Here is a 26,689-nt window from a genome sequence, read left to right as displayed (position 1 = left end):
TAAACTAAATTGCTTTGACGGCCATCCTTGATTGATAAAGTGGTTGAGCATCTGTAAAACTGCATCTGTAGTTGTGTGATCTCTTAGCTCATCAGGACATGTGGAAGAAAAAGTTCTCACTTCCATGACTTCAAAATTAAAGTTCTCATTCTCATGTCGTTCAGTGGTGTTTCTGGGCAATTTGGATAATGTATCAGCAAGGTAAAGAAGTTTGCATTTCTTGTAGACAAGAGTAAAATTATACTTCTGCAATCTCAACATTATGTGTTGCAATCTGGCTGGAGCTGAATGCACAGGCTTTCTCAAGATAGTGACTACAGGTTGGTGGTCTGTTTTGATCTGGATAGGTCTACCATAAACACAATCATGGAACTTTGAACACGCAAATGCAATTGCCAAAAGTTCTTTCTCTATCTGAGCATACTGCATTTCAGTTTGGGTAACAGTTCTCAATGTATAGGCAACAGGTTGACCCTCTTGTAGAATTACTGCACCTAGACCAAATCTCGAAGCATCACATGAAAGAGTAACTGGCTTGTGAACATCATAGTATCTGAAAGTATGTGGACTAGCAATTCTGTGTTTCAGGACATCAAATGCTCTTTGACGTTGCTCTAACCAATACCAGGATACATTTTTACATGTCAGCTCTCCAAGTGGTGCTGAAAGTTGGCTCAAGTCTGGGATGAACTTGCCTTAGATAGTAAACCATGCCAAGAAAACATTGCAGGGCTTGAACATTGTCTGGAGCTGGCATCTCAAGAATGGCTATTTGCTTAGAAGGGTCTGGTCATAGACCTGAGCTAGTAAATAAATGACCAACATAAGTAACCTCTTGTAGCCTGAATGTGCATTTCTGTGGATTGAGCTTAAGATTCACTTGATGTGCTCTTTTCAGAACTTTTCTGAGGTTTCTGTCATTCTCAGAAAAGAGAACTTACCTCCTACTAGTATGTCGTCTTCTATACTAGCACAAAGATACCCAGAAGAATTTGTTCCATTGCACATTGAAAGACTTAATTTGCAGAATTTATCCAAAATGGCATTCTCAAAAATAGGTACCTTCCAAAGGCAGTACTAAATGTAGTCAGCAATGAGGATTTCTTTTCAAGCTGAATTTGCCAAATTGAACTCTGCATCTAAGACAGAAAAAAAGTGGCATTTGGCATTAGAGCCGCAACTTCTTTGACTGTGCACATTGGATGATGAAGTATTTTTAGTGCTTTGTTCCAATGTTGTGGGTCAATACATATTTTTATGTCATCTGAGCTTTTCTTATGAGCTACCACCATGAAAGATACCAACTCAGTTGGTTCTTCAACTGGACAAATTATACCTTGCCACACCACTTTATCTAACTTGGCTTTGACTCTGTCCTTTCATACAGTTTAACTCAATTGTTGAGTTTCTTTTCTTCCTACAATATGGTTCCAGCATTATGTATGTACCAAAAACCTTGCATTGGTGTCAAAGGAAGGGAAAACCCACCTACTTTTTTTAAACTCAATTTCTCACATACTTTGCAGAGAAGTTAGTCTCCACCTGCATGACATATCATTGACACAGTTAAATCTGTAGTTTACCATGTCAGGTACTGCTGTCAATCTTAAATGGGCAATTAATCCTGCTGTCAGGAACCCAGCAGCTGAAATAAAAAAAAAAAATCAGAAAGCTGTGGAATTGTTTCCATTGTTTTTATTGCAAAGGGGAGGAGAACTTAACACTCCCCTTTCCATAGCAAAACAAAGCAATTAGATCAGTCAGAGGTTTAAAGGAAATTGTCAACTCTTCTGACAAATTTACATAAGCAGCAACACAGTATCGAAATTCTAAGCTTTAAATGTTATTTATAATAGTTTGTGTTAAGATAACTTACGAGCAGGTGCAAAGATTTCTGTGACATTTAGAGAAAAGTCAGTAAATATTTTTTCTTGTAAAGTATAAATGCATTTACCATTTTCAGACCCCCCCCCCCCCCACACACACACACAAACACACACACACATACACATGCCAGAACTGCAGAAAGAGAGTCAGGTGGCAACCCTATCAACTAGGTGCACTGATACTGTTCATAAAAAAGGTCTTTTATGCTTTGTGTGACATCCTTCCAGAGGGGGGTGCATATCTGGTACATGCAGATCCATTGTAAGAGATTCCCTCTGACTTTGAGTCAGTCCTTGCATTGTCAGACAGCAACCATAATATACAGCTGAATTTACTTTAACATACATTTATTATGTGTCCTTGCATTAAGAACACTAAGAAAAGGAAATCAAAAGTACTTAACTGTGTTTAAATGCACACACACGCACACACGCACACATGCACACACGCACACACACACACACACACACACGCACACACACACACGCACACACACATGCACGCACACACGCACGCACACACACACGCACGCACACACGCACGCACGCATGCACACGCGCACACACACACACACACACACACACACACACACACACACACGCGCGCTTTTCTACACGTCCTTTATATACATATACAGAAACATATACATACACACATAGACACTGTGTGTGTGTGTGTGTGTGTGTGTGTGTGTGTGTGTGTGTGTGTGTGTGTGTGTGTGTGTGTGTGTGTAATATGTGTGCATACAATGAATTTATAATAAACATAGTTAAGCATTATTAATGTATACATTCTAGTACATTTTGCTCAATGATTTACTTGGTCACACATTGGCTATGTGTTCTACATGCAATCTTGGTCAATGTCTTTCTGTCAGTATTTTTTTATTTGTAGTGATAAGTGCATTTAATAACTGTTATTATGTTTGCCAGTGTAGCTTATGTTATGGCTGAAAAGGATCCTGGAACCAGTTTACTTTCCTGGTTACCAAGTATAAATAAATATGAAGTAGAAAAAAGGAGGGGGAACATGACAGAAATAATTGAGGAACTAGTAAAGCACATTTGGTGGTACAGCGGTAGCGTTGTTGCCTCACAGCAAGAGGTTCTCCTGTTCGATTCTCGGCTGGAGTGCCTTCTGTGTGGAATCTGCATGTCCTCTCCGTGGTTGAGTGGCCTCTGAAAGACATGCATGAATGGGTGTGCCTTTGCTGAAGATTGGGCTTCAGGCTGGCAACTCGGCACCATAAAAATCTACTGCCAATCATTAGCAGACCAGAGTTCTGCTGTGGCAACCCCTAACTGGGAAAAGCTGAAAAGACAAACAATCATTCATGAGAGAGAAAAATCCTCACACTGAAGGCATTGGGAAGTAGCAGACAGACTAAGTTTAGAGTCCTACTACTTGTCATTTGTAAATGAACATCACAGAATCATTTACTGCAGTGAGAGTTTTCACACCTTGGCATGAGAGTATGGGGGAGGGTTTATCAAGTTTGTTAGGACTACAAAAGACTCCTCTTACAAAAAACTGCTTTTATCTGCTTTCTTTTGCTGCAAGTAGCTAACAGCTATTTATACCACAGAACAAGCTCTGTCAGACAGATAAATGAGGCCCAGTCAGGTAAACAGAGAAGCAGCTCTTTAACAGGTGTGTTTAGATGACAGTGCTTCACAGTCCTGCCATTATATTTTAATGGCATGAAAAAACAGCACCTCTTCCTTATGTCTGGCATGAGTCATATGAAGAGGACTTGAAATGTATTCTGGGAAGAAGGAAGGAAAGCAACAAAATAAGATCACGTTACCAAGGCAGGCCCCATCATCCTCCATTTTGAGAGAAACGCACTAAAATTGTAAAAGAAGCACTTGGAGTGATTTTGAGGCATTAAATAGCGCAAAAACAAAGATACAATGAAAAAAATATGTTTTTTGAGTTCTAAGGTGGAGTTTTCCTTTAAGCTAACACGATGGACTGCCTTATTAAATGAAAGCAGTCCCATATTCAAACCGTCTCTGAGCCCTAATAATGACTGGATGTGCCTCTTGACCACATAAAATAACTTCGTAACATCACCTAGCAGAGTAACATGAAAGCACTACTGAGCCTTCAGTCTGAATTTCTTCACCACCATAAGCAACAAGCTTCACACTCCTTGCCAAATCAAGCCTTTCACTACGACACACTCTAGCAAATGTTGCAGCTGACATAACATTGCACTTGGAACCTGTATAAACTCTGAGTTCTATGGGTTTGCCATTTATCCGAACAGTACAAAATACTTCATTCTTTCCCCTTAAATCTACTGCATTAACTGCTTCATGAAGCACTGACACACTATCAACATAAGGAGTAGGGTTGCAGCTTTCTAATTGATCAACTCATTTCTTAAAATGTTCTCTTTTAATAAAATAATGTGGGCCTTTTGATTTACAAAACCATTTGAAATGATTCCACTTATTGCATTTGTGGCATTGCTGACCAAAAGCTGACCAAAAGCTAAACATTTTCCCTTTTAGATTCATGACTTCCACCATAATTTCAACAGTTGGCAATGAAACTGGGTAAGCATACACACCCTCATCCTTATGCTGACTCACTCATATACTTCTCTGAGACTGTGTGAACTTTGGAATTTCATAGGTTTATAGGTTGGTACTAGGCTATCAGCCCTAGGGCCTATACAAGCCTAGCCAAACAATTTCCCGGATATTTATTCCCACAATATTTACTTCCCTGGACCCCTGTCCAGCAGGGTGACTGACATGACCCCCGGGGTGAATTTCCTATCTCCCATCCAATTTCAAGGTTCCTTTTGAAGAGGGCCAAGGAGTTGCTCTGCTTGACATGTATGGGCAGTCTATTCTAGAGCATGGGGAGTCTCTGGGTCAGGAACCTATCCCTCCAGCATGTTTTGTTCATTGTGATGACAAGGTTTAGATCCCTGGAGTGTGTGGCTCTGAGGGATTGGAATTTCTTTAAATGGAGCATGTCCAATAGCTCAGGGTTTGACATGGCCTTGTATGTTAAGCAGAGATCGCCTCTGAGTAGATGATATGCCACAGAGTATAGCTAGAGTTTTTTTAGATGGTCAGCATAGGGCATCTGCTTTAGGCCTGTGATTTTTTTAGTGAGGTATTTCTGCGGCCTTTCCAGCTGTTGCAGATGTCTTGTGAGGTACATACCAAATGGGGCATTGTACTCTATAATGGGTCTAATGAGGGATGAGTACAGTGGAGCAATGACCTCCTTTTTTCTGGATGAAAAGCCCTTAGTGATGAGGTGTGCCACATAGAAGGATTTCCTGACTGTTGTGGTGATGTGGTTATCGAAGGCAAGACACTGTCCAGGTGTCCCTAAGTCTCTCGTCACACTTTCGGTATTTAGTGTACTGCCACCTATGTGGTAATCCATGGGTACATGTTTTTTTCCCAAAGGGGATAACTATGCATTTCTTGGCATTAAGATTGAGCCCATGGCTCTGGCACCAAGCATCTGTTTCTGTAAGGCCCTTTTGTAAAATATCCACATCATTTGGGGATTCAATAATGGCTCCCAGTTTGCAGTCATCTGTGAACTTTGTTAGCCAGAGTCCCTTAGTGTTGGCCTGTACTTCAGAGAAGTAGACGCCAAACAAGAGCAGTCCCAGGACTGAACCCTGAGGTACTCCACTTGTCACTTGTCTGGAGCTGGATTTGGAGTCGGCTACTTTTACAGTCTGGGTTCTGTCAGTAAGCCAGTTGACAATCCATCTTGTGATGTAGGGATTTATGCCCAGCTTAGTAAGTTTATCTATGATTCCAGCATGGGGGATGGTGTCAAAGGCCTTGGAGAGGTCCAGATAGGCTGTGTGGACCACCTTACCCTCATCCACAGCTCTGGAGACTGATTCTAAAAAGTCATTAAGGTTCAGGAGACAAGATTGGCCCTTCACGAACCCAAATTGGGTGGGGTCCAGTGTTTGAAGGTTGCCAATGTCTTTGTTTATAAGTCCATGATAATGCATTCCATGCCCTTGCAGATCAGGTTCATCAGACTGATGGGACGGTAGTTCCCGGGATCCAAGGTGGATCCCCCCTTGTGGACTGGGATAACTGTAGCTGTGTGCCATTCAGTGGCACAAAGCCTGAGGTGAGGCTATGATTATACATGACACTTAGGTGAGGTGCCAGTTCATTTTATAGTTCATGCAGTACACAGCCCGGGGTGTTATCTGGTCCCATGGATGCCATATTCTTAGCTTTGGAGAGTGTGGTTTCTACCTGTGTGGCCATAATTACTGGAATTTGACAATCTTTTGGTATTGAGATGGGCCTTTTAGGGGGTGAGAGGGGGGTGAAGTTGGCACTAAATCGATCTGCCAGGATACTGGCAATATCCTTGGGATCAGTATATTTAATGCCATTCTGTTGTAGCTCAGAGCAGATCTGAGCATTCCCATTTAGATTCTTGACATAACTATAGAATGCCTTGTGGTTGTCTTTGGAATCTTTGGCAATTTTATTTTCGTAATTTGCTTTGGAGGATTTTATCATCCAGTACAATAATATGACAGTTTTTCCACCTCTCCTGTATGGATAGCAGGTGCGGGTTCACATCTGATGCTCAGAATACTGAAATATTGAATTTCAGTATCTTGAGACCAGGAGAATGAAAGTGCAGTTTGTCGAAACTGCACTTTATTGAATCTGAGAATGTCGAATGTGTAGTAAGTATTTCCCAGACTCCCAGTGTGTGTGTGTAGTGTGCTGTGTCTTTAAGATGTAGTGGTGTGTGAGTGTTGAAGATGGTGGTCAGTGTGCGGTTATGCTCAGAGATGTAGGTAAGTGTGTAGTAGTTAAGGATTTAGGGTAGGGATGTGTTTTTGTTATATGTTTGGATGTTGTAGGTGCAGTTTAGTGTAGGTGGGTGAGGGTGTGTGTGTATAGGTGTTGAGTGTGGTGATTGTTTTACATGTGTGGTGTGCATGTAATGGAAGTTTAGGGCTCAAAAGAGGTAGATGTGTTGCTGTTTTTAAATGTAGAGTAGTGTGTTTTGTTGTTTGTTTTTTTGTTTGGTGTAGTTTTATGTCAGGGTGAGAGTTTGGTGTTTTGCGTATCAGTAGTTTGGGTTTTCGTTGTTGTGGAGTTTCGTTCTTCTGGTCTCGAGATACTGAAATTCGATATTTCAGTATCTGGAGCATCAGAAGTGAATCTGCAGATGCATACACAAATGAGCACTCCCTTTCAATGGCATATAACCCATCTAAATTAAGAAGAATAAATGCCTTTGTATGGTCATCTTTATCAGAAAATGCAGCCTGTATGAAAATGTCATACTCCTGCTTAAACACTCTCCAGTTCTCAGCAATATTACTGTCAAACAGACGTGCACTGGGTTTTCAAAATCCATCTGCCATGCCCACAAAGTATGCACAAACACACTGAAAATATGGCCCTTGTGATTATGTATGAACAGATTGTTCTGTCTGAGCTCGTAATAACATTCAAATGCACAATAAACTAAATGAAATGGCTGTATCTTGTGAAGTGACTTTATTGTAATACTGCACAAACATGCATACACTTCTGATAACTGAGATATCTTTAATTAATACAAAAAATACATGCTTAGTGAAAATGTGGTCATTTCCTCTTATTTTACTCATTTTATGCAATTTGGACTTTCAGATATTTTTCATAGTAATTCAAATATTTTTGTCAATATTGGGCACAGTTTATGCAAATATAATTTAGAGTGTTCTGTATGCCTCGTTTCACATTTTGCGAATAAGAAATAGTTTTGAGCAGTTTTAATATCTGAAATTAATTTCTGACCTGTTTTGTGAATTATGTGTGCAGTAGGGATGATTCACTGCTGTATAGTCCTCCAATGCCAACCGGGTGCTCCTCAAACTCAAATGAAACTGGAACTCTTTCTGGCAAAAAATAATTCTGGCCATTCTTCTAACATCATGTTCCTTTAGGCATGCCATGTCTGACACCATGTCCCTTTAGACATACCACTTCTGACCCCATGTCACTCATCTCTCTCTAACATAGATGACAAGCAGGCGAGTTATTTCGTTTAGATGCTTTAATACATAGAAACACATTGGGATGGATAGCAGTATCATAAAATATAAACAAACTGGTTAACAGACAGACCTTATATATACATGCATGCTTACATCTCAACAGCTTACTAGAAAATGGCAGTCAGGCTCGCACATGCTCAGTATTTATACACTTATGCAAGCCCTTGGACAGCTTCTTAAAGATACATGCACACACATTGATCTACAGGTATGTTACTATAACAGTCAGGAAGAGGATTTTATTTTATCTAAGTAGAAATCAAACATAGATGGGAATGAACCAACCCTAACTGTGAGCAAAGCATGTGATGTGGCCTCATTTACGATACTGATTGGGAAATGTGCATACATTACTGACTGAGGTTGTGTGCATGTGGTACTGATGGGGTCAGTGCATGCAATTTTGACTGTGGGTATGTACATGCAGTATTGACTGAGCATGTATGTATGCAGCATTGACTGTAGATTTGTGTACGCAGTATTGATTGGGGAATGTACTATTAATTGCATGCATGTGCATGCAATATTAACTGTGGTGTGCACATGCGGTATTCATTGGGGAGTGCACATATATTATTTACTGAGGGAGTGTACATGCGGTATTGACCTGGTGTGTGCATGCAGCATTGACTGTGGGCGTGCAAGCAGCTCTGACTAGGGATATCTGCATGCAGTACTAACTGGAGGGTTGTATGCAATATTGATTGAGGGATGCATGTAGTACTGATTGGGGTGAGCATGTAGTATTGATTGGGGGTGTGCATACAGTATTGCTTGGTTAAGTGCATGCAGTACTGACTGGGGCTGTGCATGTAGTATTGATTGGGGTGTGCATGCAGTACTGATTGGTGATGTGTACATGCAGTTTTAATTGGGTAGTGTGCATGCAGTATCAATTGCTTGTATGTGCATGCAGTAGTAATTGAGGCCATATGCATACAATATTGACTATGAGTGTGTACATGCAGTATTGATTGAGTAAATGTATACATGTAGTACAGACTACAGGCATGCCCATTCAGTGTAGACTGGAAATGTATGAGTGCAGTAGAGATTGGGGGTGTACATGCAGTATTGATTGGGGAAGTATGCATGCAGGATTGACTGGGGTGAGTTCATGCAGTATTGATTGGGGAATGTGCATGCAGTATTGATTGTGTGAGAGTGCCTACAGTAATAACTGCGGGTATGTACATGCAGTATTGACTGGGCATGCATGCAGTATTGTTTATAAGTGACAGTGCAATACTGAATGGGGGGGATGTGCATGCAGTACTGACTAGGGATGTGTGCAGGCAGTACTGATTAGGGTGCATATACAGTGCTGACTGGTGATGTGTACATACAATACTGACTAGGGGTTGTGCATGCAGTACTGATTGGGGGTATGTGCATGCAGTATTGAGTAGGGGGAGTGTACATGCAGTATTTATTGGAGGGATTCAAAATGTACCAACTGGAAATGCGTGCATGTAGTACTGACTGGTGATAGATTCATGAAGTATTGATCGTGAAGTGTGCTCCTGCATTATTGATTGGGGAAGTGTAATACTGAGTGGGGTGTATGCATGCAGTACTGATTGTGAGGTGTCCATGCAGTGCTGACTGGTGCTGCATACATGAAATATTGGCTGATGGGTCTGTATGAAATATTGATTTGGGGGTTGTCCATGCGGTATTGATTTGGTGTTCATGCAGTATTGACTTGGTGTTCATGCAGTATTGATTGGGGTATGCATGCAGTACTGACTTCGTGTGTGTACATATAATATTGACTGGGGGTGAATGTAGTATTTATTGGGGGTGTGCATACACTATTTACAGAGGTGTGTATATAGTATTTACTGGGTGGTTAGTGTAGTATTCACAAGGGGGGTGTGCATCCAGTTTTGACCGGGCTATGTGCTTGACTCTACCAACCTCTGCAACATGTACACAGAAGTACGCACATGATGGATAAGGTATTGAAGGCCCCATCATAACCCAGGCACACGTGCAACTCTAGGAGGCAGAGATGTTAAGTAGTTCTCTGTCTTGGGGATAGTTAGGGTCATCCATAAATGTAGACTGCCCTGATAGCTAGACTCTCAAGACACAGGTAGAAGGACATGTCTTGCCCAAGGAATACGGTGGATTGACAGAGGTACAACTGTCCTAGATGATGCATCTCATTCATGCCAACATGCCTACTATTTGGGGAATGAAAGGGTCAAGACCTAGTGTAAGGGGCTGATGGTCAGCAGGCATGCAGGAAAAAATACGTATAAAACATGTTCCTCATTATTTGCACTTTACTTTCTAAAATCATTATGTGACGTACAATAATAGTGTTTTGTACGTTCTTCATGGTGTGGCCATCCACTGTTCAAACTTAGATGATATTGGGACTAAAACCTTGTTCATGATTACACAACTCCATTGGGGGCTGGAATTTACTTTTGTGTTCTAAACTTTTTTTAATTAAATATTAACATATCAAAATACTCTGCGATATTTCCATTAAGGTCCAGCACACATTAGCATTTTTGAGGACAGACCATGTGGTAAATATGAAATATACTTTCCAACCCAAAATGCCTTAAAGTGACCAAGGGTCAGGACCTGACCTTTCAGGTGTCCCTATTTTGGAGGAACTTACCTATTTTTAGGTCTGATTTACTCCTGAATATGATGTACCTATTGGGAGAAACTGTCTAGTACACAGAAAACCACACTACATGACTAACATACTAGTGGCACCAATAATTTAAAAAAGAGGACACACATCTTACATCTCCCTTTTCCGGAGGCAAACATAAATGACATTGTGTGGTAGAATTTTGCAATCAACATTGAAAGAGTTTGTCACTTGAATATGTTTAGGGACTATGCTAATCTGGGAAACTGCAAGAAAGATAGCATTAAGTACTACTGTAGATTTCTGAAATGGAGTAAAATAACTTTCCAGACATAATGTTGGTACACATTCCTGTATTAATGAACCTTACAGCTCGAAATCGTATAGAAGGGTCAAGTACATTTATGTCTAATAATAGTAAAGATGGTTACCAGAAGATGGCAGGCAAGATAACAGTTAAGTATAAAATACTTTACAAAGGAAGTAAGGCTGGTGTATGTAATAGAGAAAAAGCCTGGGAGTTCGAAAACAGGGGGGAAACATGAACAACATTGATAGTTGACTGCAGTAACAGGAGAGGAGAAGAGAAATAACAAAGAATGCATGAATATAATAAAACAGCAGCAAGGAAATCTAGATGTGAAAGTGTTACTTGTTCACTTTGGTTTTAAAAGCCATACATGGTAATTCTCCATGTAACAGAAGGAACGCTTGCTGATAAATTAAGGTATTTAACGTTGGAGTGTTTACAGTGAGCACTACTGATGAATTGCAATGGTACAGTGCATGGACAATCATAATAACTCTGTCTAGTGTAGTGTTGTCAAGGAATGTACAAGCAAGCTGAACTGTCATCTACAGCAGCCCTAATCTAATCTAATCTAATCTAATCTAATAGCAGATAAAAACAGTTGGGTGGCAAGTTCTGGTGAACCACCACCACCACAACGATATGACCCCCTCTGTAGGGGGAGAGAAGTTGTCTGGGGAAATAAAAGAAACACCTGCAGTCATTGATTATATGTGGCAGGCTCAGATGTCCTCCAGTAAACTGCACATAATTCAGTCCATTATCCTTAAAATCAGTTCCAAGCAAATAAAACAATCGTACAAAATGTAAAACTCCTACACTGTGGAATAACTTACTACCTGGCATCAGAAGTACCATACAGCAATTTGATAAGACATGAAAGACTTTTGACTGTACATAAAACATTTGTATTGAGTGCGGAGTTACTTAGTCAACCTAATGACAGTTTTAGTCTTGTATAGTCTGTCTTTAAGTTGCATTTCATTCTAGTAGTATGTATTCTGTGAATAGAACAGTGTAAGAAACTTCTCTGTGTGGAAGATTTTCATTCCATATATTTCTAGTTAATCACTGCATATTAATCAGATCAGACAGTAGCAGTAGAAGTAGCGAACTTAAACTCGTCTTAAGTCAAAACAAAACAAAAAATAATAATAGAAAATATATAATTGTACAGCATTACTAAGTATTTGAAAATAATCCAAGAAAGGCAGGCAGTCTGTTTCCAGTTGAAAATCCTTTATTAAGTACACCAACAAGCGATCCAAGTAAAACAAAAATAGAGTAATAATTTCCTCACAAGCTTTCTAAATATATATATACTTTTTATCAGCCATGGGAGTGGTTTATTGTGCTGTAAAACAAAGTGTTATTGGTACACATATTAAATTCACATCACTTCCCCCATCAGTGTGATATTCGAGCTGGTCCTGCCCTACTTAGTAGCTGTCATAATAATACATAACCCTAATGTACTTTAAATAAAATGTATAATGATGTGGTACCTCTTATTTAACCAGATTATTAAGTAGATTATTAAGTCTGTGATTTTATCCAAGACAATATACTACATGGCTGGAAATATATCAACCTTAGTTCATTTTGCAATCAAAAAATATATATAAATATATACATAAACATTTTGCATGTAAAAATCAATTTATATTTTCATAACCTATTGTTAACAAAGATCGCTTTCGTCCTTCTAGACTTCTTCAGGTCTGTGTACAAGAACCCTAAAAACAATCTATAAAAATATATATAATTGTATAATTAGTTATTATTGTTATTACACATCATTTTGAATAAAGTGGAAAAAAGAACCAGAAAAAAATAAAAATAAGAAAAAATGTATGTATGATGATGGAAACAAAGTATACACTTAAATTACAACTGATTGAAAAGGGTATTTAAATCCAACTGGTAGAGTAAAATAAAATAAAATACAATTAGTCATGTAAACAATGTGACAATTTTTTTAAGTTCCAGTGCACTTTTAATTGAACAGTAGTAGTTTAGTCCAGGCTTCCTAAAAGAGTTCAGCTTTAATTGCCACATGAGTTCATATTTCTCCAGAATAATCGAGTTGTCTCTTTCAAGATCACCCATGTCTATGCGATCCAGGATCTGGAACTTAAAACCTGTGTGTCTTTTATGAAGAGAAAGGTGTTTGGCTAGTGCATTATTTTTACATCCAGAGCGGATTTCTGACAGATGACATGAAATCCTACGCTTGAGTTTATTTACAGTCTTGCCCACATAGAATGCATCACATTCATTGCATTGTGCCCTGTAAATTACTTTTGTAGTGTTACAGTCACCCCCTGCACTGGTTTTAATGATTTTCTTTAAATAAGGGCAATAAAAACTATCACCTTGCTGTATAAATATACAAAATGTACAATTAGTTTAGCATCTTTTAGTGCTTTTCTCATATGGTCTAGGTTTAAATTCAACAAAACTTCTAATGTTCCTGGCCTTCCTATAAACAAATGATGGGGCTTCCCCTAAGATGTTAATCAGAAAATGGTTTCCTGTGACAATGTCCCAGTTTTCTTCAATAACATTTTTGATACTGCGATAATCCAAAGTGTATGTCAGGATGCAGCTATTTTTGCATTTGTTATTCTCTGTGGAATTACTTAACATTTTTCTACTGGGGAGGTTGAGTGAAGGTGATTCAGTCCTTTTCAGTTCTATAATGGGTTCCAGGATGTTTTTTAACATCTGCCTGTCATAGCCTCTACCTAGAAAATTATTCTCTAAGTTGTTTAGGTTTCTCAAAAACGGTTCTTATTTTTATATATTTTATTTTTTTCTAGTTCTTTTTTCCACTTTATTCAAGATGATGTGTAATAATACTAACTAATTATACAATTATATATATTTTTATAGATTGTTTTTAGGGTTCTTGTACACAGACCTGAAGAAGTCTAGAAGACGAAAGCGATCTTTGTTAACAATAGGTTATGAAAACAGAAATTGATTTTTACATGCAAAATGTATATGTTTATATTTATATATATTTTTTGATTGCCAAATTAACTAAGCTTGATATATTTCCAGACATGTAGTATACTGTCTTGGATAAAATCACAGACTTAATAATCTACTTAATAATCTGGTTAAATAAGAGGTACCACATCATTATAAATTTTATTTAAAATACATAAGGGTTATATATTATTAGGACAGCTACTAAGTAGGGCAGGACCAGCTCAAATGTCACACTGATGGAGGAAGGGATGTGAATTTAACATGTGTACCAATAACACTTTGTTTTACAACACAATAAACCACTCCCATGCCTGACAAAAGGTATATATATATATATATATATATATATATATTTAGAAAGCTTGTGAGGAAATTATTACTCTATTTTTGTTTTACTTGTTTCGCTTGTCTGTGTACTTAATAAAGGATTTTCAACTGGAAACAGACTGCCTGCCTTGCCTGGATTACTTTCAAATACTTAGTAATGCTGTACAATTATATACTTTCTATTATTATTTCTTGTTTTGTTTTGTTTTGTTTTGACTTAAGACGAGTTTAAGTTTGCTACTTCTACTACTACTATTGTCTGATCTGATTAATATGCAGTGATTAACTAGAAATATATGGACTGAAAATCTTCCACACAGAGAAGTTTCTTACACTATTTTGTTTTTGGACTCACTACACTTTAGTGGGTTGTTTTGAGACTTCGGGGATACCATGGAGATTACTTGTACTCTCTGAATAGCTAACATATGAAATTTACCTATGCATTACTCCCCTGCTTATATTTTCTTCCATGGGTAATCAATGGCTAACCTTATATCCCCCTAACTATAGCAATAATACGTACAGCTTCATCACCTCACTATAGTAACTGCCAATCAAGCTTTGCCTGTGTCAGTACTTTTCATTAATTTCTGTGTAATGTCCCCGTCTATAATTTTATTCACAGCTTTTCTTCATCATTAAAGTAACATAGTTGATGTTTATTAATCAATATCTACAGTATTTTTCAAACTACCTTTAATGGTATACAGCAGCAAAGGCAAGAAATGAACTGAAGGGAAACATGGGAGACAGAGGAGCTTGTTATCCAGTCAGTACAATTAATTATATTTACAATACACCAGCATTCTGTCCACTGGCTTTTCTGTAGAAAATGCACTGTAACTTTTTCCAGTGTCTATTTATCTTATAAAATTTATATACAGGAAACATCCTTAGCAAACAACAGGTTCTGAATGAAGAAATCTCCATAGAAGCTTTACCATGCCTAACCTATGATGAAAAAGGATGAATAACCCTCCCTGGAAGTAGTAAAAATAGCACTAAGGAAACTGAAGTCAGGTAAAACAGCAGGATCAAATGAGATCACAGCAGATATGATCACGATATTCAAGACGTTGAGTGAGTTAGGGGAAAAATGGCTCACGGGGTATGGAGCGAAAGGTATATCCCAGATGACTGGAGAATAAGCATTCTAGTACCAAATTATGAGAACTAAGGGGATATGCACAACTGTGAGCAGTAGAGAGCTGACAGATTCCTACTACACTGAAAGTACTGAAGAGGATGCTGGATAAATAAATACACAGAGTAGTAGACAGTAAGTTGGGAGATAAGCAGTCTGTAGTGGGTGTGCATCAGGGTTCAGCTCTGAGCCCCCTCATATTCATAATGGTGATGGACTACATTAGCAAACAGGTCAGAGGGGACTAATCAACAAAGTTGCTGTGGGCAGATGATGTGGCAGTACAAGCAGACTGTGAACCGGACCTTGAGCAAATGATAAGGGACTGGAATGCAAAGTGGACATGCATGGAATAAAGCTGAATTCACTCAAGAGCTGTCTTTGCAGTAAATGTAGGGAATCACAAGGAGCCGAAAATGTATATATAAGTAAAAATAGTAGTATGAGTTAACAGCACTGAGTATCTGGGAGGGGTGTTTGAGTAGAAGTAAAGTCTGAATGAGTTGGTCAAAGGTGGAATCACCCAAGAATCTTCCTCAGGTAGATAGCAAATGCTGGAAGCATGATGGGAAAGGCAGAGGTGAGTGGGAACACCTTCTGAAATGTAACAGGTTGGCAGATTTTAAATATTTCCTACAGGGTGTTTTGTCAGAAATTATGTAGAACAATTGTCCTATCTAAGGAAAGGATTATTTTGAGCTGGGTCGTATGCTCTGAATTGCCAAGACATAGTAAGGCCTTATTAAGTTTAATGCAACTGATTTAAAAAAAGCAATTACGAGAAAATGGAAATCAAAATCTAAACCAACTGTGATTGACATACTGATTATTGTACAGGAGATAAAGGAACTGGAGGTGGGATCCTTAGAAAAAAGAAAGAGCAAATTATATAGACATAAATAGAATCTGTGGGATTCATACAGAATAACATTCAGGCAGCAGAAGTAGTTTTATGGGAAAGACGGAACTGCACAATTTATGTAATATGGGAGAGAATATTAAATGTGAAAAAGGCAATGTGTATATTGCATGAAAAAAATTTACTATGGTGTCTTTTTTCATATTAATGTATGTGCACCTGTGTCACTGTTTAGCTATGACTTAATAAAAATATTTATAAAGAAAGCTAATATCGGGGGGGCTGTAGCCAAATGGCAAAGAGTATCAGGGGTCTTGTGTGACAGAAGAATGCCAAAAGAAGCTGAAAAGTAAGTTGTGCAAAACAATGCTTGTCTATGGAACAGAAACCTGGGTAGGGAAGGCAAAGCAGGTGAGGAAGATTGAGGTGATGGGGATGAAGCATCTAAATAGATGGTAGGAATTACACTGTGGAGCAAATGAAGAAATAAGGACATCAGAACAGAAGTTAAAATAGTCCCAACTACAGAGAAGGTCTTGAATAGATTACAGTGGTTCAGTAATGTGCAGAAATGCAAAAGACAATTAGGTGAAGATTTGGGAGACAAGATTTCGACAAGAACCTGTGACAGTCAAACATGAGGGTTTAAGAAGGTAGGACAGTGGCAATAATTTGAGAGAGGTGGCAACAGTTAACATGACACCCCAACCCCATATAGAAAATTGTGGAAAAGAGGATGATGTTGTTAATGATCTTTAGCAAACAACATCTGAAACAGTATTTAAAAGATCTAGAGAGTCAGTAAATAGGTTAACCCAGCTTCATGGTATTACAACTATTCATTAATCTTCTACCGAGTGAAATAACATTAATGCACTGGCTTGCACAGAAAGTTATACAAACTACATACTGCAGTGTGTATTTATTTTTGTAACTAATGGCATAGCTGAAAAAGAGCCTGCATCCATCTTGCTTACTTTAAGCTATAAATAAAATAAAATAAATAAAAATAAAATAATTAAGTCACTCTTCATTTTCAGTCTAGCCATAATCCTACAGGCATACATTATGCTCTGATATTTCATTTAAATATAAAACTTACTTTAAACCAAATAGCTAGTTTCTTAGATTTCACAATAATAATAGCAGAGATGTGGCCATCTTATGCTGGTATATGTTACTCTGTAAAGTAAACAAATGTAGCCACCTTATTAATGTCATGTATTTTTGACCTATGTCAAAAGACGCCCAACAACAAATCAAATTGGGCGTAAGGGATGATTTCAGGAACAGGGACCATTCCTAATATTAGATACTTCAGGTAAACTCTTGGCTCTAAATATGTTGTCCTGCCTACTCCACCTATGATACAGCAACAACTTGGCACACTCTTCAAGTACTTGGCTAAATGTGCCCTACACCAAGAGGGTCTGCCTCTAACAAGATAAGATGGGCCTATGATACAGCAACAGCCTGACACTCTAGAAATACTTGGCTGAATGTGTCCTACACCAAGTGGCTCCACCTCTAACGAGATAAGATGGGCCTATGATACAGCAACAGCCTGACACACTCTACAAGTACTTGGCTGAATGTGCCCTACACCAAGAGGCTCCACCTTTAACAAGATAATATGGGCCTATGACACAGCAACAGCCTGACACACTCTACAAGTAGTTGGCTGAATGTGCCCTACACCAAGAGGCTCTACCTCTAACAAGATAATATGGGCCTATGAAACAGCAACAGCCTGACACACTCTACAAGTACTTAGCTGAATGTGCCCTACACCAAGAGGCTCTGCCTCTAACAAGATAGGATGGGTGGTGTATAAATACTATGGAATTCATTCAAATGTATTTAAAAAATAAAAAAAAAATTTGAGAAAAAAAAAGATAAGATGGTTGGCTGGACACATCCTGCCAACCCTTTCAGAATGAAAAGTGACTAATGAAATATCCATCATATAAAGGTTGTTAGTGTTGAGGAGCATGTATACTGAGAATATCTGCATGTAACATTACTTTATTAGACAGAGAGAGGTTTTCCTCTTGCATCTGTTCACCATGCTTCTGTAACACCTGAAAAACAAAAGTACATTAATGTCTAAGGAACATGTGAAACCCTGAGAATAAACAGCTCTCAGCCTCTCTATAGTTGTACCAATGTCCTTGTCTTTACACAATAGCTATGTGCTAAGTAAACTGCTCCTTGGAAGCTGCTAAAGCTTCATTTTCTTATGTTCTCCACCGTTTAATATCTAGCCCTCTACGCAAACCTTTAAAGTACTTCTAATCCCCCAAAAAGTTAAAATGTCATCATCTGCCTGAACCAGCTATGCCCAGTGCCTACGTCAGAACATCTTCCACTCAGCGAGCATTGACTATTGTTCCACATTAATTTCTTAATTCTTTGAGGATTTAAATAAATATCAACCCAAATAAAGGGTTAGGGTACATTTACCTAGAAAACATTTCACCCTGACCACAGTATGTCTGACAAAGGACTGAGCTGCTTGTCTGTTAAGGGAGAAGACAACCACTGTCCTTACTCCAAATTTACTGGTCCAGCGACATCTTGCCTTATCTAGCTTTTTCTCCTTCATTTAAAACAGAAAGATCTGTTGATGTTTTTACAAAAAAAAAAACTTCTGTTTATTGTCTTGCTTGTAACAATTCCATTGTCATTTGTATTTGTTTACTTGCCAGTACAAGTACAGAAAATGACTTGGGCAATTTTGATTAAAGTTATTATCTCCTAAATAGCTATGTGGAGTGTTTCTTTACTAGAGAAATAAATAGGAATCTGCTGTTTCAGTATATTCACTTTTGTTTTAAATATTTTTTAAAGTTTGGACAATTATTTCAACCTGTGTGCCGCATTGGGGATATTTAGGGTTTGATATGGTATATCTGAATTTTCATTGTTTGACAAAATCCTCAAACCCTTGATTGACGGCTGAGGGCCATTGTCAGATACATCTTGTAGTATCCCATGTATCACAAAAGCAGTGTCTTGAACAGGGATCGCTGATTTACTGACAGTGTCTGGTAAACACACTGCATCAAGGAATCTTTTAGTAACAGTGCACACATAGAAGGAATATAGATTTCTGTATTGCAACAAATAAGTTCTTACTTTCAGCCAAGGAAATGAAGCATTATTATGTAATGTAAGTTCTTCCTTTAGATTATGATTCTTAAAATGACACATTCTTAAATGTTGTATTACCTACTTTATCCATACAGTCATATTTGGCCAGTGTGTGACATCATATGCCATTTTGGTGCATTTAGTTACACCAAGGTATGCTTTTACTTTCAAGTACTTGAGTAGGATTGATTACTGTAACATCTTAAAGCATCGTCTTTTGAAGAAACAAAGTTAGTCATGAAATGGACAATGAGGTCTGATGAGGAGATGTAGCAGCTTTATCCCACCAGGCCATCCTGTCATAATGACATCACTAAGCAAACGAAGCTGCAGGTCATCTCTAGCACATACTTTTGGCTCTTGTTCTTTCTCAGTTTGCATTACTAATTGACATAATCCAGAGCTCTTCCAAATCTGTTCTCCATGTATCCTTTTTGCACTAATTCAAATCTGTGTATCAATGATGCTCATGATTTCCCATTTTTGTATTGTACTTGCAAATCCTGTTTCTGTAAAGGCACTAATATCATACTGTCATTTTATTCCCCGACTTTCAAAAGATACTTTGAAATTTTCTAGGGTCTAATTGCACTGCTAATACTATTAATAAAATAATGGACCAAAAACCGGCACATAGGGAAACAACTGACACCAAGAACACTCTCTGTATGCTGGAAAAACAAGGAAGTCACTCGAGTGATGAAACACAATTTATTCCACGATGTGATAAAAACTCCACAGCATTAGCAGCATGTACAAGTAAAAAATATATATTCCACAGTAACACAATATCCACAGTCAAGCGCTTTCATCCATCCGGACTTCTTCAGAACTTTTCTCGCAACTCTGTATTAGCCTGCGAGTGAAAGAAAGAAAAAGGTCACCGATAAGCAACATGAACCATCATTTCATTACTGACCCTGTGTATATTATTGCATAACAGCATTAATTCCCTTACATGTTCTAGCAAAGAACTGCAAGAGTCATGATTGATGATCACATGACTGTTCCGCCACCCTAAATATGTCATCAGAATATCAATAATAAATAAATAAACACATTTACTGAAAAATCACTGTATTTCACAAAACACTGTCGAAGGAATTTTTTTCACAAAAAAAAGGAAGAGACGAACCAAAGAAGTCCAACCAACTAGTTCCAGTGCAGAATAGTATTAAAAAATCAAGGCCAGGGTTGAAGAAATACATCATGTTTCTGAATTCAGTAGCCATTTCCTACCATGGTTTTCATCTTCAGCTTCCAGCATCTCCATTTGATCAAGTCAGGGACAACTTCATATTGTCCACATTTGGCTTCCAGGCTTCTGAGGAAGAAATTACACTATTGTTCAACAAAAACTTTGAAGTGAAGCAGCATCTGGGTCTTCAAACTACAGCCTTTAATTTGCTAAGATATCTTCGGCTTGGTGAGATATGCAATGTTAGCCTTAGTTTTATTAATAGTTTCAGAACAAGCCAAAGATGACAATGTTGATGAAGCAGTCTGGTAGAATTATCATTATTAAAGCAAATAATCTGTTCCACATATTTAATGGAACCTTAAGACGAGACACACTTCAAAAATAGTTTTTGTCATGTATCTTTAACAGAGTACCACTATCACCCACAATTCATTTCTTAATGCCAGGAAACTAGTAGAAGAGGCTTTTGTACACATTTAATTAACAGATCCTCCAGGTCTAGGGCCTTAAGCACCCCACACACCCAAAGAAGCAGTTAGAAAGATGATGACACTTCCTGGAGGTCAGTGTTTTTTGCATCTCTAGTGGTTTCACTGTAGACAGAGGAAATGCCTCTTGCATTTCCCTGAAACTCCTCTCATATTTCACGTTTTAAAAACAGCTAGCACTGAAACAAGTGAGCTTTAAAGGAAATGCAGTCAGCTTCCAGTAAACAAGATTTTTTTTTTATGAGTTATCCTTCTGACATAAAAGTTATGCTGACTGATGACGAATCCTGCATCACAAGAGTAAAAGGCCTCTGTTGATACTTAGGTAAGAAGGTGATTCATGTGTGTGTCCTAACTTACAGAGTATAATAATAAACATCCCAGCGCACATATAGAAGGAAACCGTGTTACGTTATGAAGTTGCTTAGATACTTCTTCATTTTGTACTTAATGACTGTACTGTTCTATACACAGTAAATGAATTTTGGATCTCTTTAACTTTCAGTTATGCAGATGCTTTGCATTTAGAATGCACACTACTGGCAAAGCATGCATTATTCTCTAAGAGATGCAGAAAACAGCAAGATAATTTTCATTTGTTAATCGGGAATGTCCAGATAGATGGTCCCATTTACAGTGGAGTCCTAAGAAGAAAAATCCTTCGGAAACACAATGTGGAAATGATGCATTAAAATAGTTACATCAGTACAACAGGGAACATAGATCACATAAGAGTGGAGACACTTCCACTGTGAGCCTAGAGCCTCGGCAGAATAGCTAATCACTGTAACTAAATCCAGACTAGGCTTGACAATTCCAAGTTTTCCATTATCGCATTGTCACTTCTGTGGTATTCCTCCAACTGCTTAAGACCTGTTTCATATTTTATTATCACTCTGCAATTGTGTTGAGCCACATTCTTTACAAACTTACTATCCAATATTAAAGTTTTCTGCTTCTCCATTATATTCATCTAATACACATCAGCTCCTTATTTTAATGTTATTTATTTATTTGTTTTTTACTTATTTATTTATGGTCAGCTTTTAATTTATGCATCTTTTGTTACAAAATAATTAACTATTGTTAATGCATCATTATTTCCACATTGTGTTTCTGAAGATTTTTCCACTTAGAACTCCACTATAAATGGGACAATCCATCTGGACATTCCCAGTTAATAAATGTCAATAAATTAACACATAATGTTACATAAATATATTTTTTGTGTTTCCAGTAATTTCATGGTTCTGTCTTGAAATCTAGAATTAGCAAATACAACCTTACTTTCAGATCTATTTTTGCTTTGCAGCAGTGATTCTCAAATTTAAGGACTGATTTTATCTACAGTAGTTTCTATTTGTTTTGTCCAAAGAATCTTAACACTTTCAGTTTATCTTCCATACCAGGAAATTTCCTTAGCCTCATGGTTCTAAACTGTCTGAATTGTTATGCTTTCATTTATTAGTACCTTCGTATTACCTATGAGTTATTGTTTATGTTTAGTTTAGTGAAAATATTCACAATAAAATAATATTACTTAGAATTAGCAATAAACAACCCTATTCTGAAAATCTGTCATAAACCTAGCTGTGCACTCTACCATGCAATTAACAAGTACAGAAATAAAACACCTGCATGCACAGATATATTTGACATAAAATAAGTTAATCAAAAATGCACAAAGAATCCACACAAACATAGCCCCCCCTCCACCACCAACATGCAACCTTAGCTTTCCCACATCGGTGCTGTAACATCCCCAACAGAGTGTGTCACACACACACAGACACACTTGTCTCTGGCATGCCCTCTCCAGTCTCTCACTGCAGACTAATTTATTCCTGATTGGTTTGTGGTCTATATAGCTCAGCACAACACACATCCATTAATCCAAACTCACCTCTGTTGGCAACCAGACTTGGCCTTCTTCCTACAGACATTATTAGGAAATGAGTGATGAAATGTGACAGGATAGAGCACATATTCATTTGTGCAGTTAGAGTCTCTCACATTTATGAGTCCTGTATTAAGCTTTCATGATTCTGATTTACTTTTAATGTACTTACAACTGTTTCTGCACCTTTGTTTTGGACAAAATTATGCCACACAGGTGACTTTTGACCCTACATTCAGTACATGCACCTGTCTATAGGCTTAGATCTGTGCACAGTGATGTTATTCAACTGCATTATTTTAATTTTATGTAAGGTAATAGATTCAACGGCCATTTTTAGCTACAACCTGATGCAGTATTAGAAAGACATGTATGTAAACATAATAGTAACAACAACATAGTGCAAGTTACCAGAAATTAGAAAAGCATATAAAGTTATATACAGTAACTGTCCCTGTCATGGTGTTATTATCTAGGTACCTCATAACTACTGTCAACAGCTGCCAATGTTTATTGTTGTATTTCTTTTATACATAATACTGTTTTTCAGACACCTTAGGGATTTGTATTCAGAGACTGTATTGCTTGATGTGAGACTGTACTCAGTAATAATATCATATGATTACATGGCACTTTATTTCATAAATGCACCTCCTTTGTTCTTGTCAAAGAATATTTCAGCATTTCCTCTATGAAGATATTAATAAATATGTTTGTTTTCATACACATAGGCTGCCACACTTCCACTGTCTATAAATGATGCCAAATGGCATCATATTTGTGTCACATGGTCAACACGAGATGGTACCTGGGAGGCTTACCAAGATGGACTTAAGCGAGGCTCAGCAGAAAACCTTGCTGCCTGGCATCCTGTCAAACCTGGAGGAATGTTCATCCTTGGCCAAGAACAGGTATGAAATCCTTCATATTACACTATAAATTACAAAATAGTATCATCTTATGGTATCATCTCCTGCTCATGGCAATTTTATTGACAATCATGTTTCCTTAAAGTACAACAAATCATATAGGATGATTGGATTATTGGAGTAACAAGGCAACTAAGCCTTGAGGCCATTGCCTCCTTGCTAGTACCCTCACTTAGGCCTTGCCTCCCATTTCAAAGAAGGCTAGGCCAGTCATACTAGGGTGACTTTATAAACACTTATCCAGTTTTACAGCTCCTTTTTAAAGGCAGACAGTGTGACACACTGCTTAACTTGAGAAAGAAATTCTCCCAGAGAAAGGATAAGCACAGCATGACAAATGTATCCCACCATCTTGTCTTATTTTTTTTTGATGGAGTAGAATTAGATCTCTGGCCATAGTGTTAATAGTTCTTCTCAGTGGCAGGCCTAATTAGTGCAGAGTACAAGGAGGTGAGGACTTCTTTTTCTTTTTGTTAATCACCTTTATTAAATTAACATTTAAGACATAGGTAAACATACATTAACAGAAAATAAAACAAACCATATTAGCAGTTTTTCCTTTCATATGCATTATACATCACATATCTTTTCTTTCTTTTGTTCAGTTCCTCCTTCTACTAAACATCATTCTACATGGATCGTTCCAACAATTTCCATTTATTTCTATGTAATTTGCTTCTTCCCTTTTTTAAAGATCCTTCTTTCAGTCCTTTTATCTCTTTTATGATATTCAATATTTTGTATACATTTGGTTTAGATTTTAATTTCCATTTTCTATTTTTCACAGGCAAAAGAATTAAAATTAACAAGGCCTTAATATATCTAGGCAATTCAGATCCTGTGTCCCAGCTCAAAAGAATCATTTCCTTGCTTACAGCCATTTAGTCACCCAAAATTTCGGACAGACTACTCTGCAGGGAATTTTTAAAATCTGCCAGCTCATTATAATCCCAAAATGCATGTTTCCAGTTACTTCTTTCTTCCCCATCTCACCTCCAACAGTTGCTATCTACTTGAGGAAAAATTCTTTAAAGTCTACTTGGGGTATAAAAATATCTACACAAACACTTCCAATCAAAGATCCCAAACCTTCTAGGCATTATTGCATACTTGGGAACCATACAGATGTCCTTCCATTGTATCATTGTAAATTGCTTTTCCAGTCTCACTCTTCACAATCTTTTTCATCCTCCTCCTCCTCTGAGTGATTCTTATAGTTATCATGCAATATTTTATGTTGTTCCTTTGGCTTTTGCCAGTTAGGGGTCGCCACAGCGGAACTCCGGTCTGCTAATGATTGGCAGTAGATTTTCACAGTGCCGAGGTGCCAGCTCGATGCCCAACCTTCAGTGAAGGCACGCCCATTCACGCATGTCTTTCAAACACCACTTGACCACGGGGAGGACATGCAGACTCCACACAGAAGGCGCTCCAGCTGAGAATTGAATGGGAGAACCTCTTGCTGTGGGGTGACAATGCTACCACTGCACCACTGTGGCTATATCATGCAATATTTTATATGCCTCACTAATTATCGCTTTTTTAACAGCAAGTTCTGTTCTAGATTCAACTAAAACCTTAACCAGAGCAGGGCTTTTATTTAGGATTCCTCTATCCGTTTTTCTTTACCTATACTTTGATATCAATCCCTGGTATGGAAGGCAGTCTGTAGCCTGCAGTCCAAACATCTTCTTGGCCTCATATCATGCTATTAACTTTCCCTCTCTGGTTATGTGCTCCTAATACCTTGGTTCCTTTGTCAGTTTTCTTGAGTAAATTCCATTCCCCTTTTGACTATTTCCTATAACCCTCCTTGCCGTCATCCCTATCAGCAGAATCTCCTTTCTCCATACTTATGTTGGCTTAGTTCGTAGAATAGTTTATGCCACTTTATGAATATAACATTCTGTATGGTTGTAATTATTCTCCTTAAGGATCTGCATCCAAAATTCCACCCCTCTTTATTTCTTGAACTGCACCCCTGCTTCATCATCATCCCTATCCACTTTGTTTTATAACTTCTGTTTGTGTTTTTATATATATATCTATGAGATTTAACTGTGTAGTTCTAAAATATCCCTTCAAATCAGGTAATCCTAAACCATCTTGTTCTATTGGAAGGGAGGTGAGGACTTCTTCTGATATAGAGAAAATACTTTTTGCTATGAGCAGTGCAAGGTAAAAGGGCTTCCTAACCATCATTGCAACACCCAAGTCCACAATTATCTCATTACCTTTTCACTTTGAAGTGGTACATTCTCTATACTATAAGGTGGAAATGGAGGTTGCTTACCAAATACTACAATATTGCACTTTTTAGCATTGAGTTGGAGCCCATTTCTTTTGTAGAGCAGCTATTGACAAGTATATGTCAGAGTCATACTCGACAAAAAGTCCCACCTTACAGTCATCCTCAAACTTTGTTAACCAGAGATCCTCATTTGATATAATGAGATCTGAGAAGCAGATACCAAGTAGCACAGGTCCCAGCACAGAAAGATCCTTGAGGAAATTCACTGGGCATCTTCATGCCATCAGAGGATGCACTCCCTACTAAGCCAGTTGGCTATCCACCTAACCACATATGAGTCAATTTGGAGCTTCTTCAGCTTATTATATTTGCATATGGGATGGTATTGAATGTCTGGGTGAAGTCAAGGTACACTGTGTGGACAGCACATCTACCCTTGACAAAGACAAACTACTGGGGTCGAGTTTGATAATATTTTTGATATCATATTTAATTACTTCAGTAATGATACATTCCATGGCTTTGCCTATAAGACTTATTAGACTGATAG

General features: G+C 37.9%; 1 protein-coding gene across 1 annotated transcript in view; it reads left to right on the top strand.

The window, feature by feature from the left end:
• LOC122815256 (neuronal pentraxin-1-like) overlaps window positions 1–26,689 on the top strand; it is a 101,243-nt gene that overhangs the window by 50,401 nt on the left and 24,153 nt on the right. Inside the window, exon 4 of the mRNA XM_044087607.1 lies at window positions 23,691–23,870. Within this exon, the coding sequence (XP_043943542.1) occupies window positions 23,691–23,870 (180 nt within the window). The remainder of the gene's footprint in view (window positions 1–23,690; window positions 23,871–26,689) is intronic.

The sequence above is a fragment of the Protopterus annectens genome, chromosome 1.part1 (genome assembly GCF_019279795.1).
Source record: "Protopterus annectens isolate FY-2018-M chromosome 1.part1, PAN1.0, whole genome shotgun sequence".
NCBI lineage: Eukaryota > Metazoa > Chordata > Ceratodontiformes > Protopteridae > Protopterus > Protopterus annectens.
The sequence above is the reverse complement of the archived record's forward strand: the minus strand, read 5'-3'. Positions and strand labels throughout refer to the sequence as shown.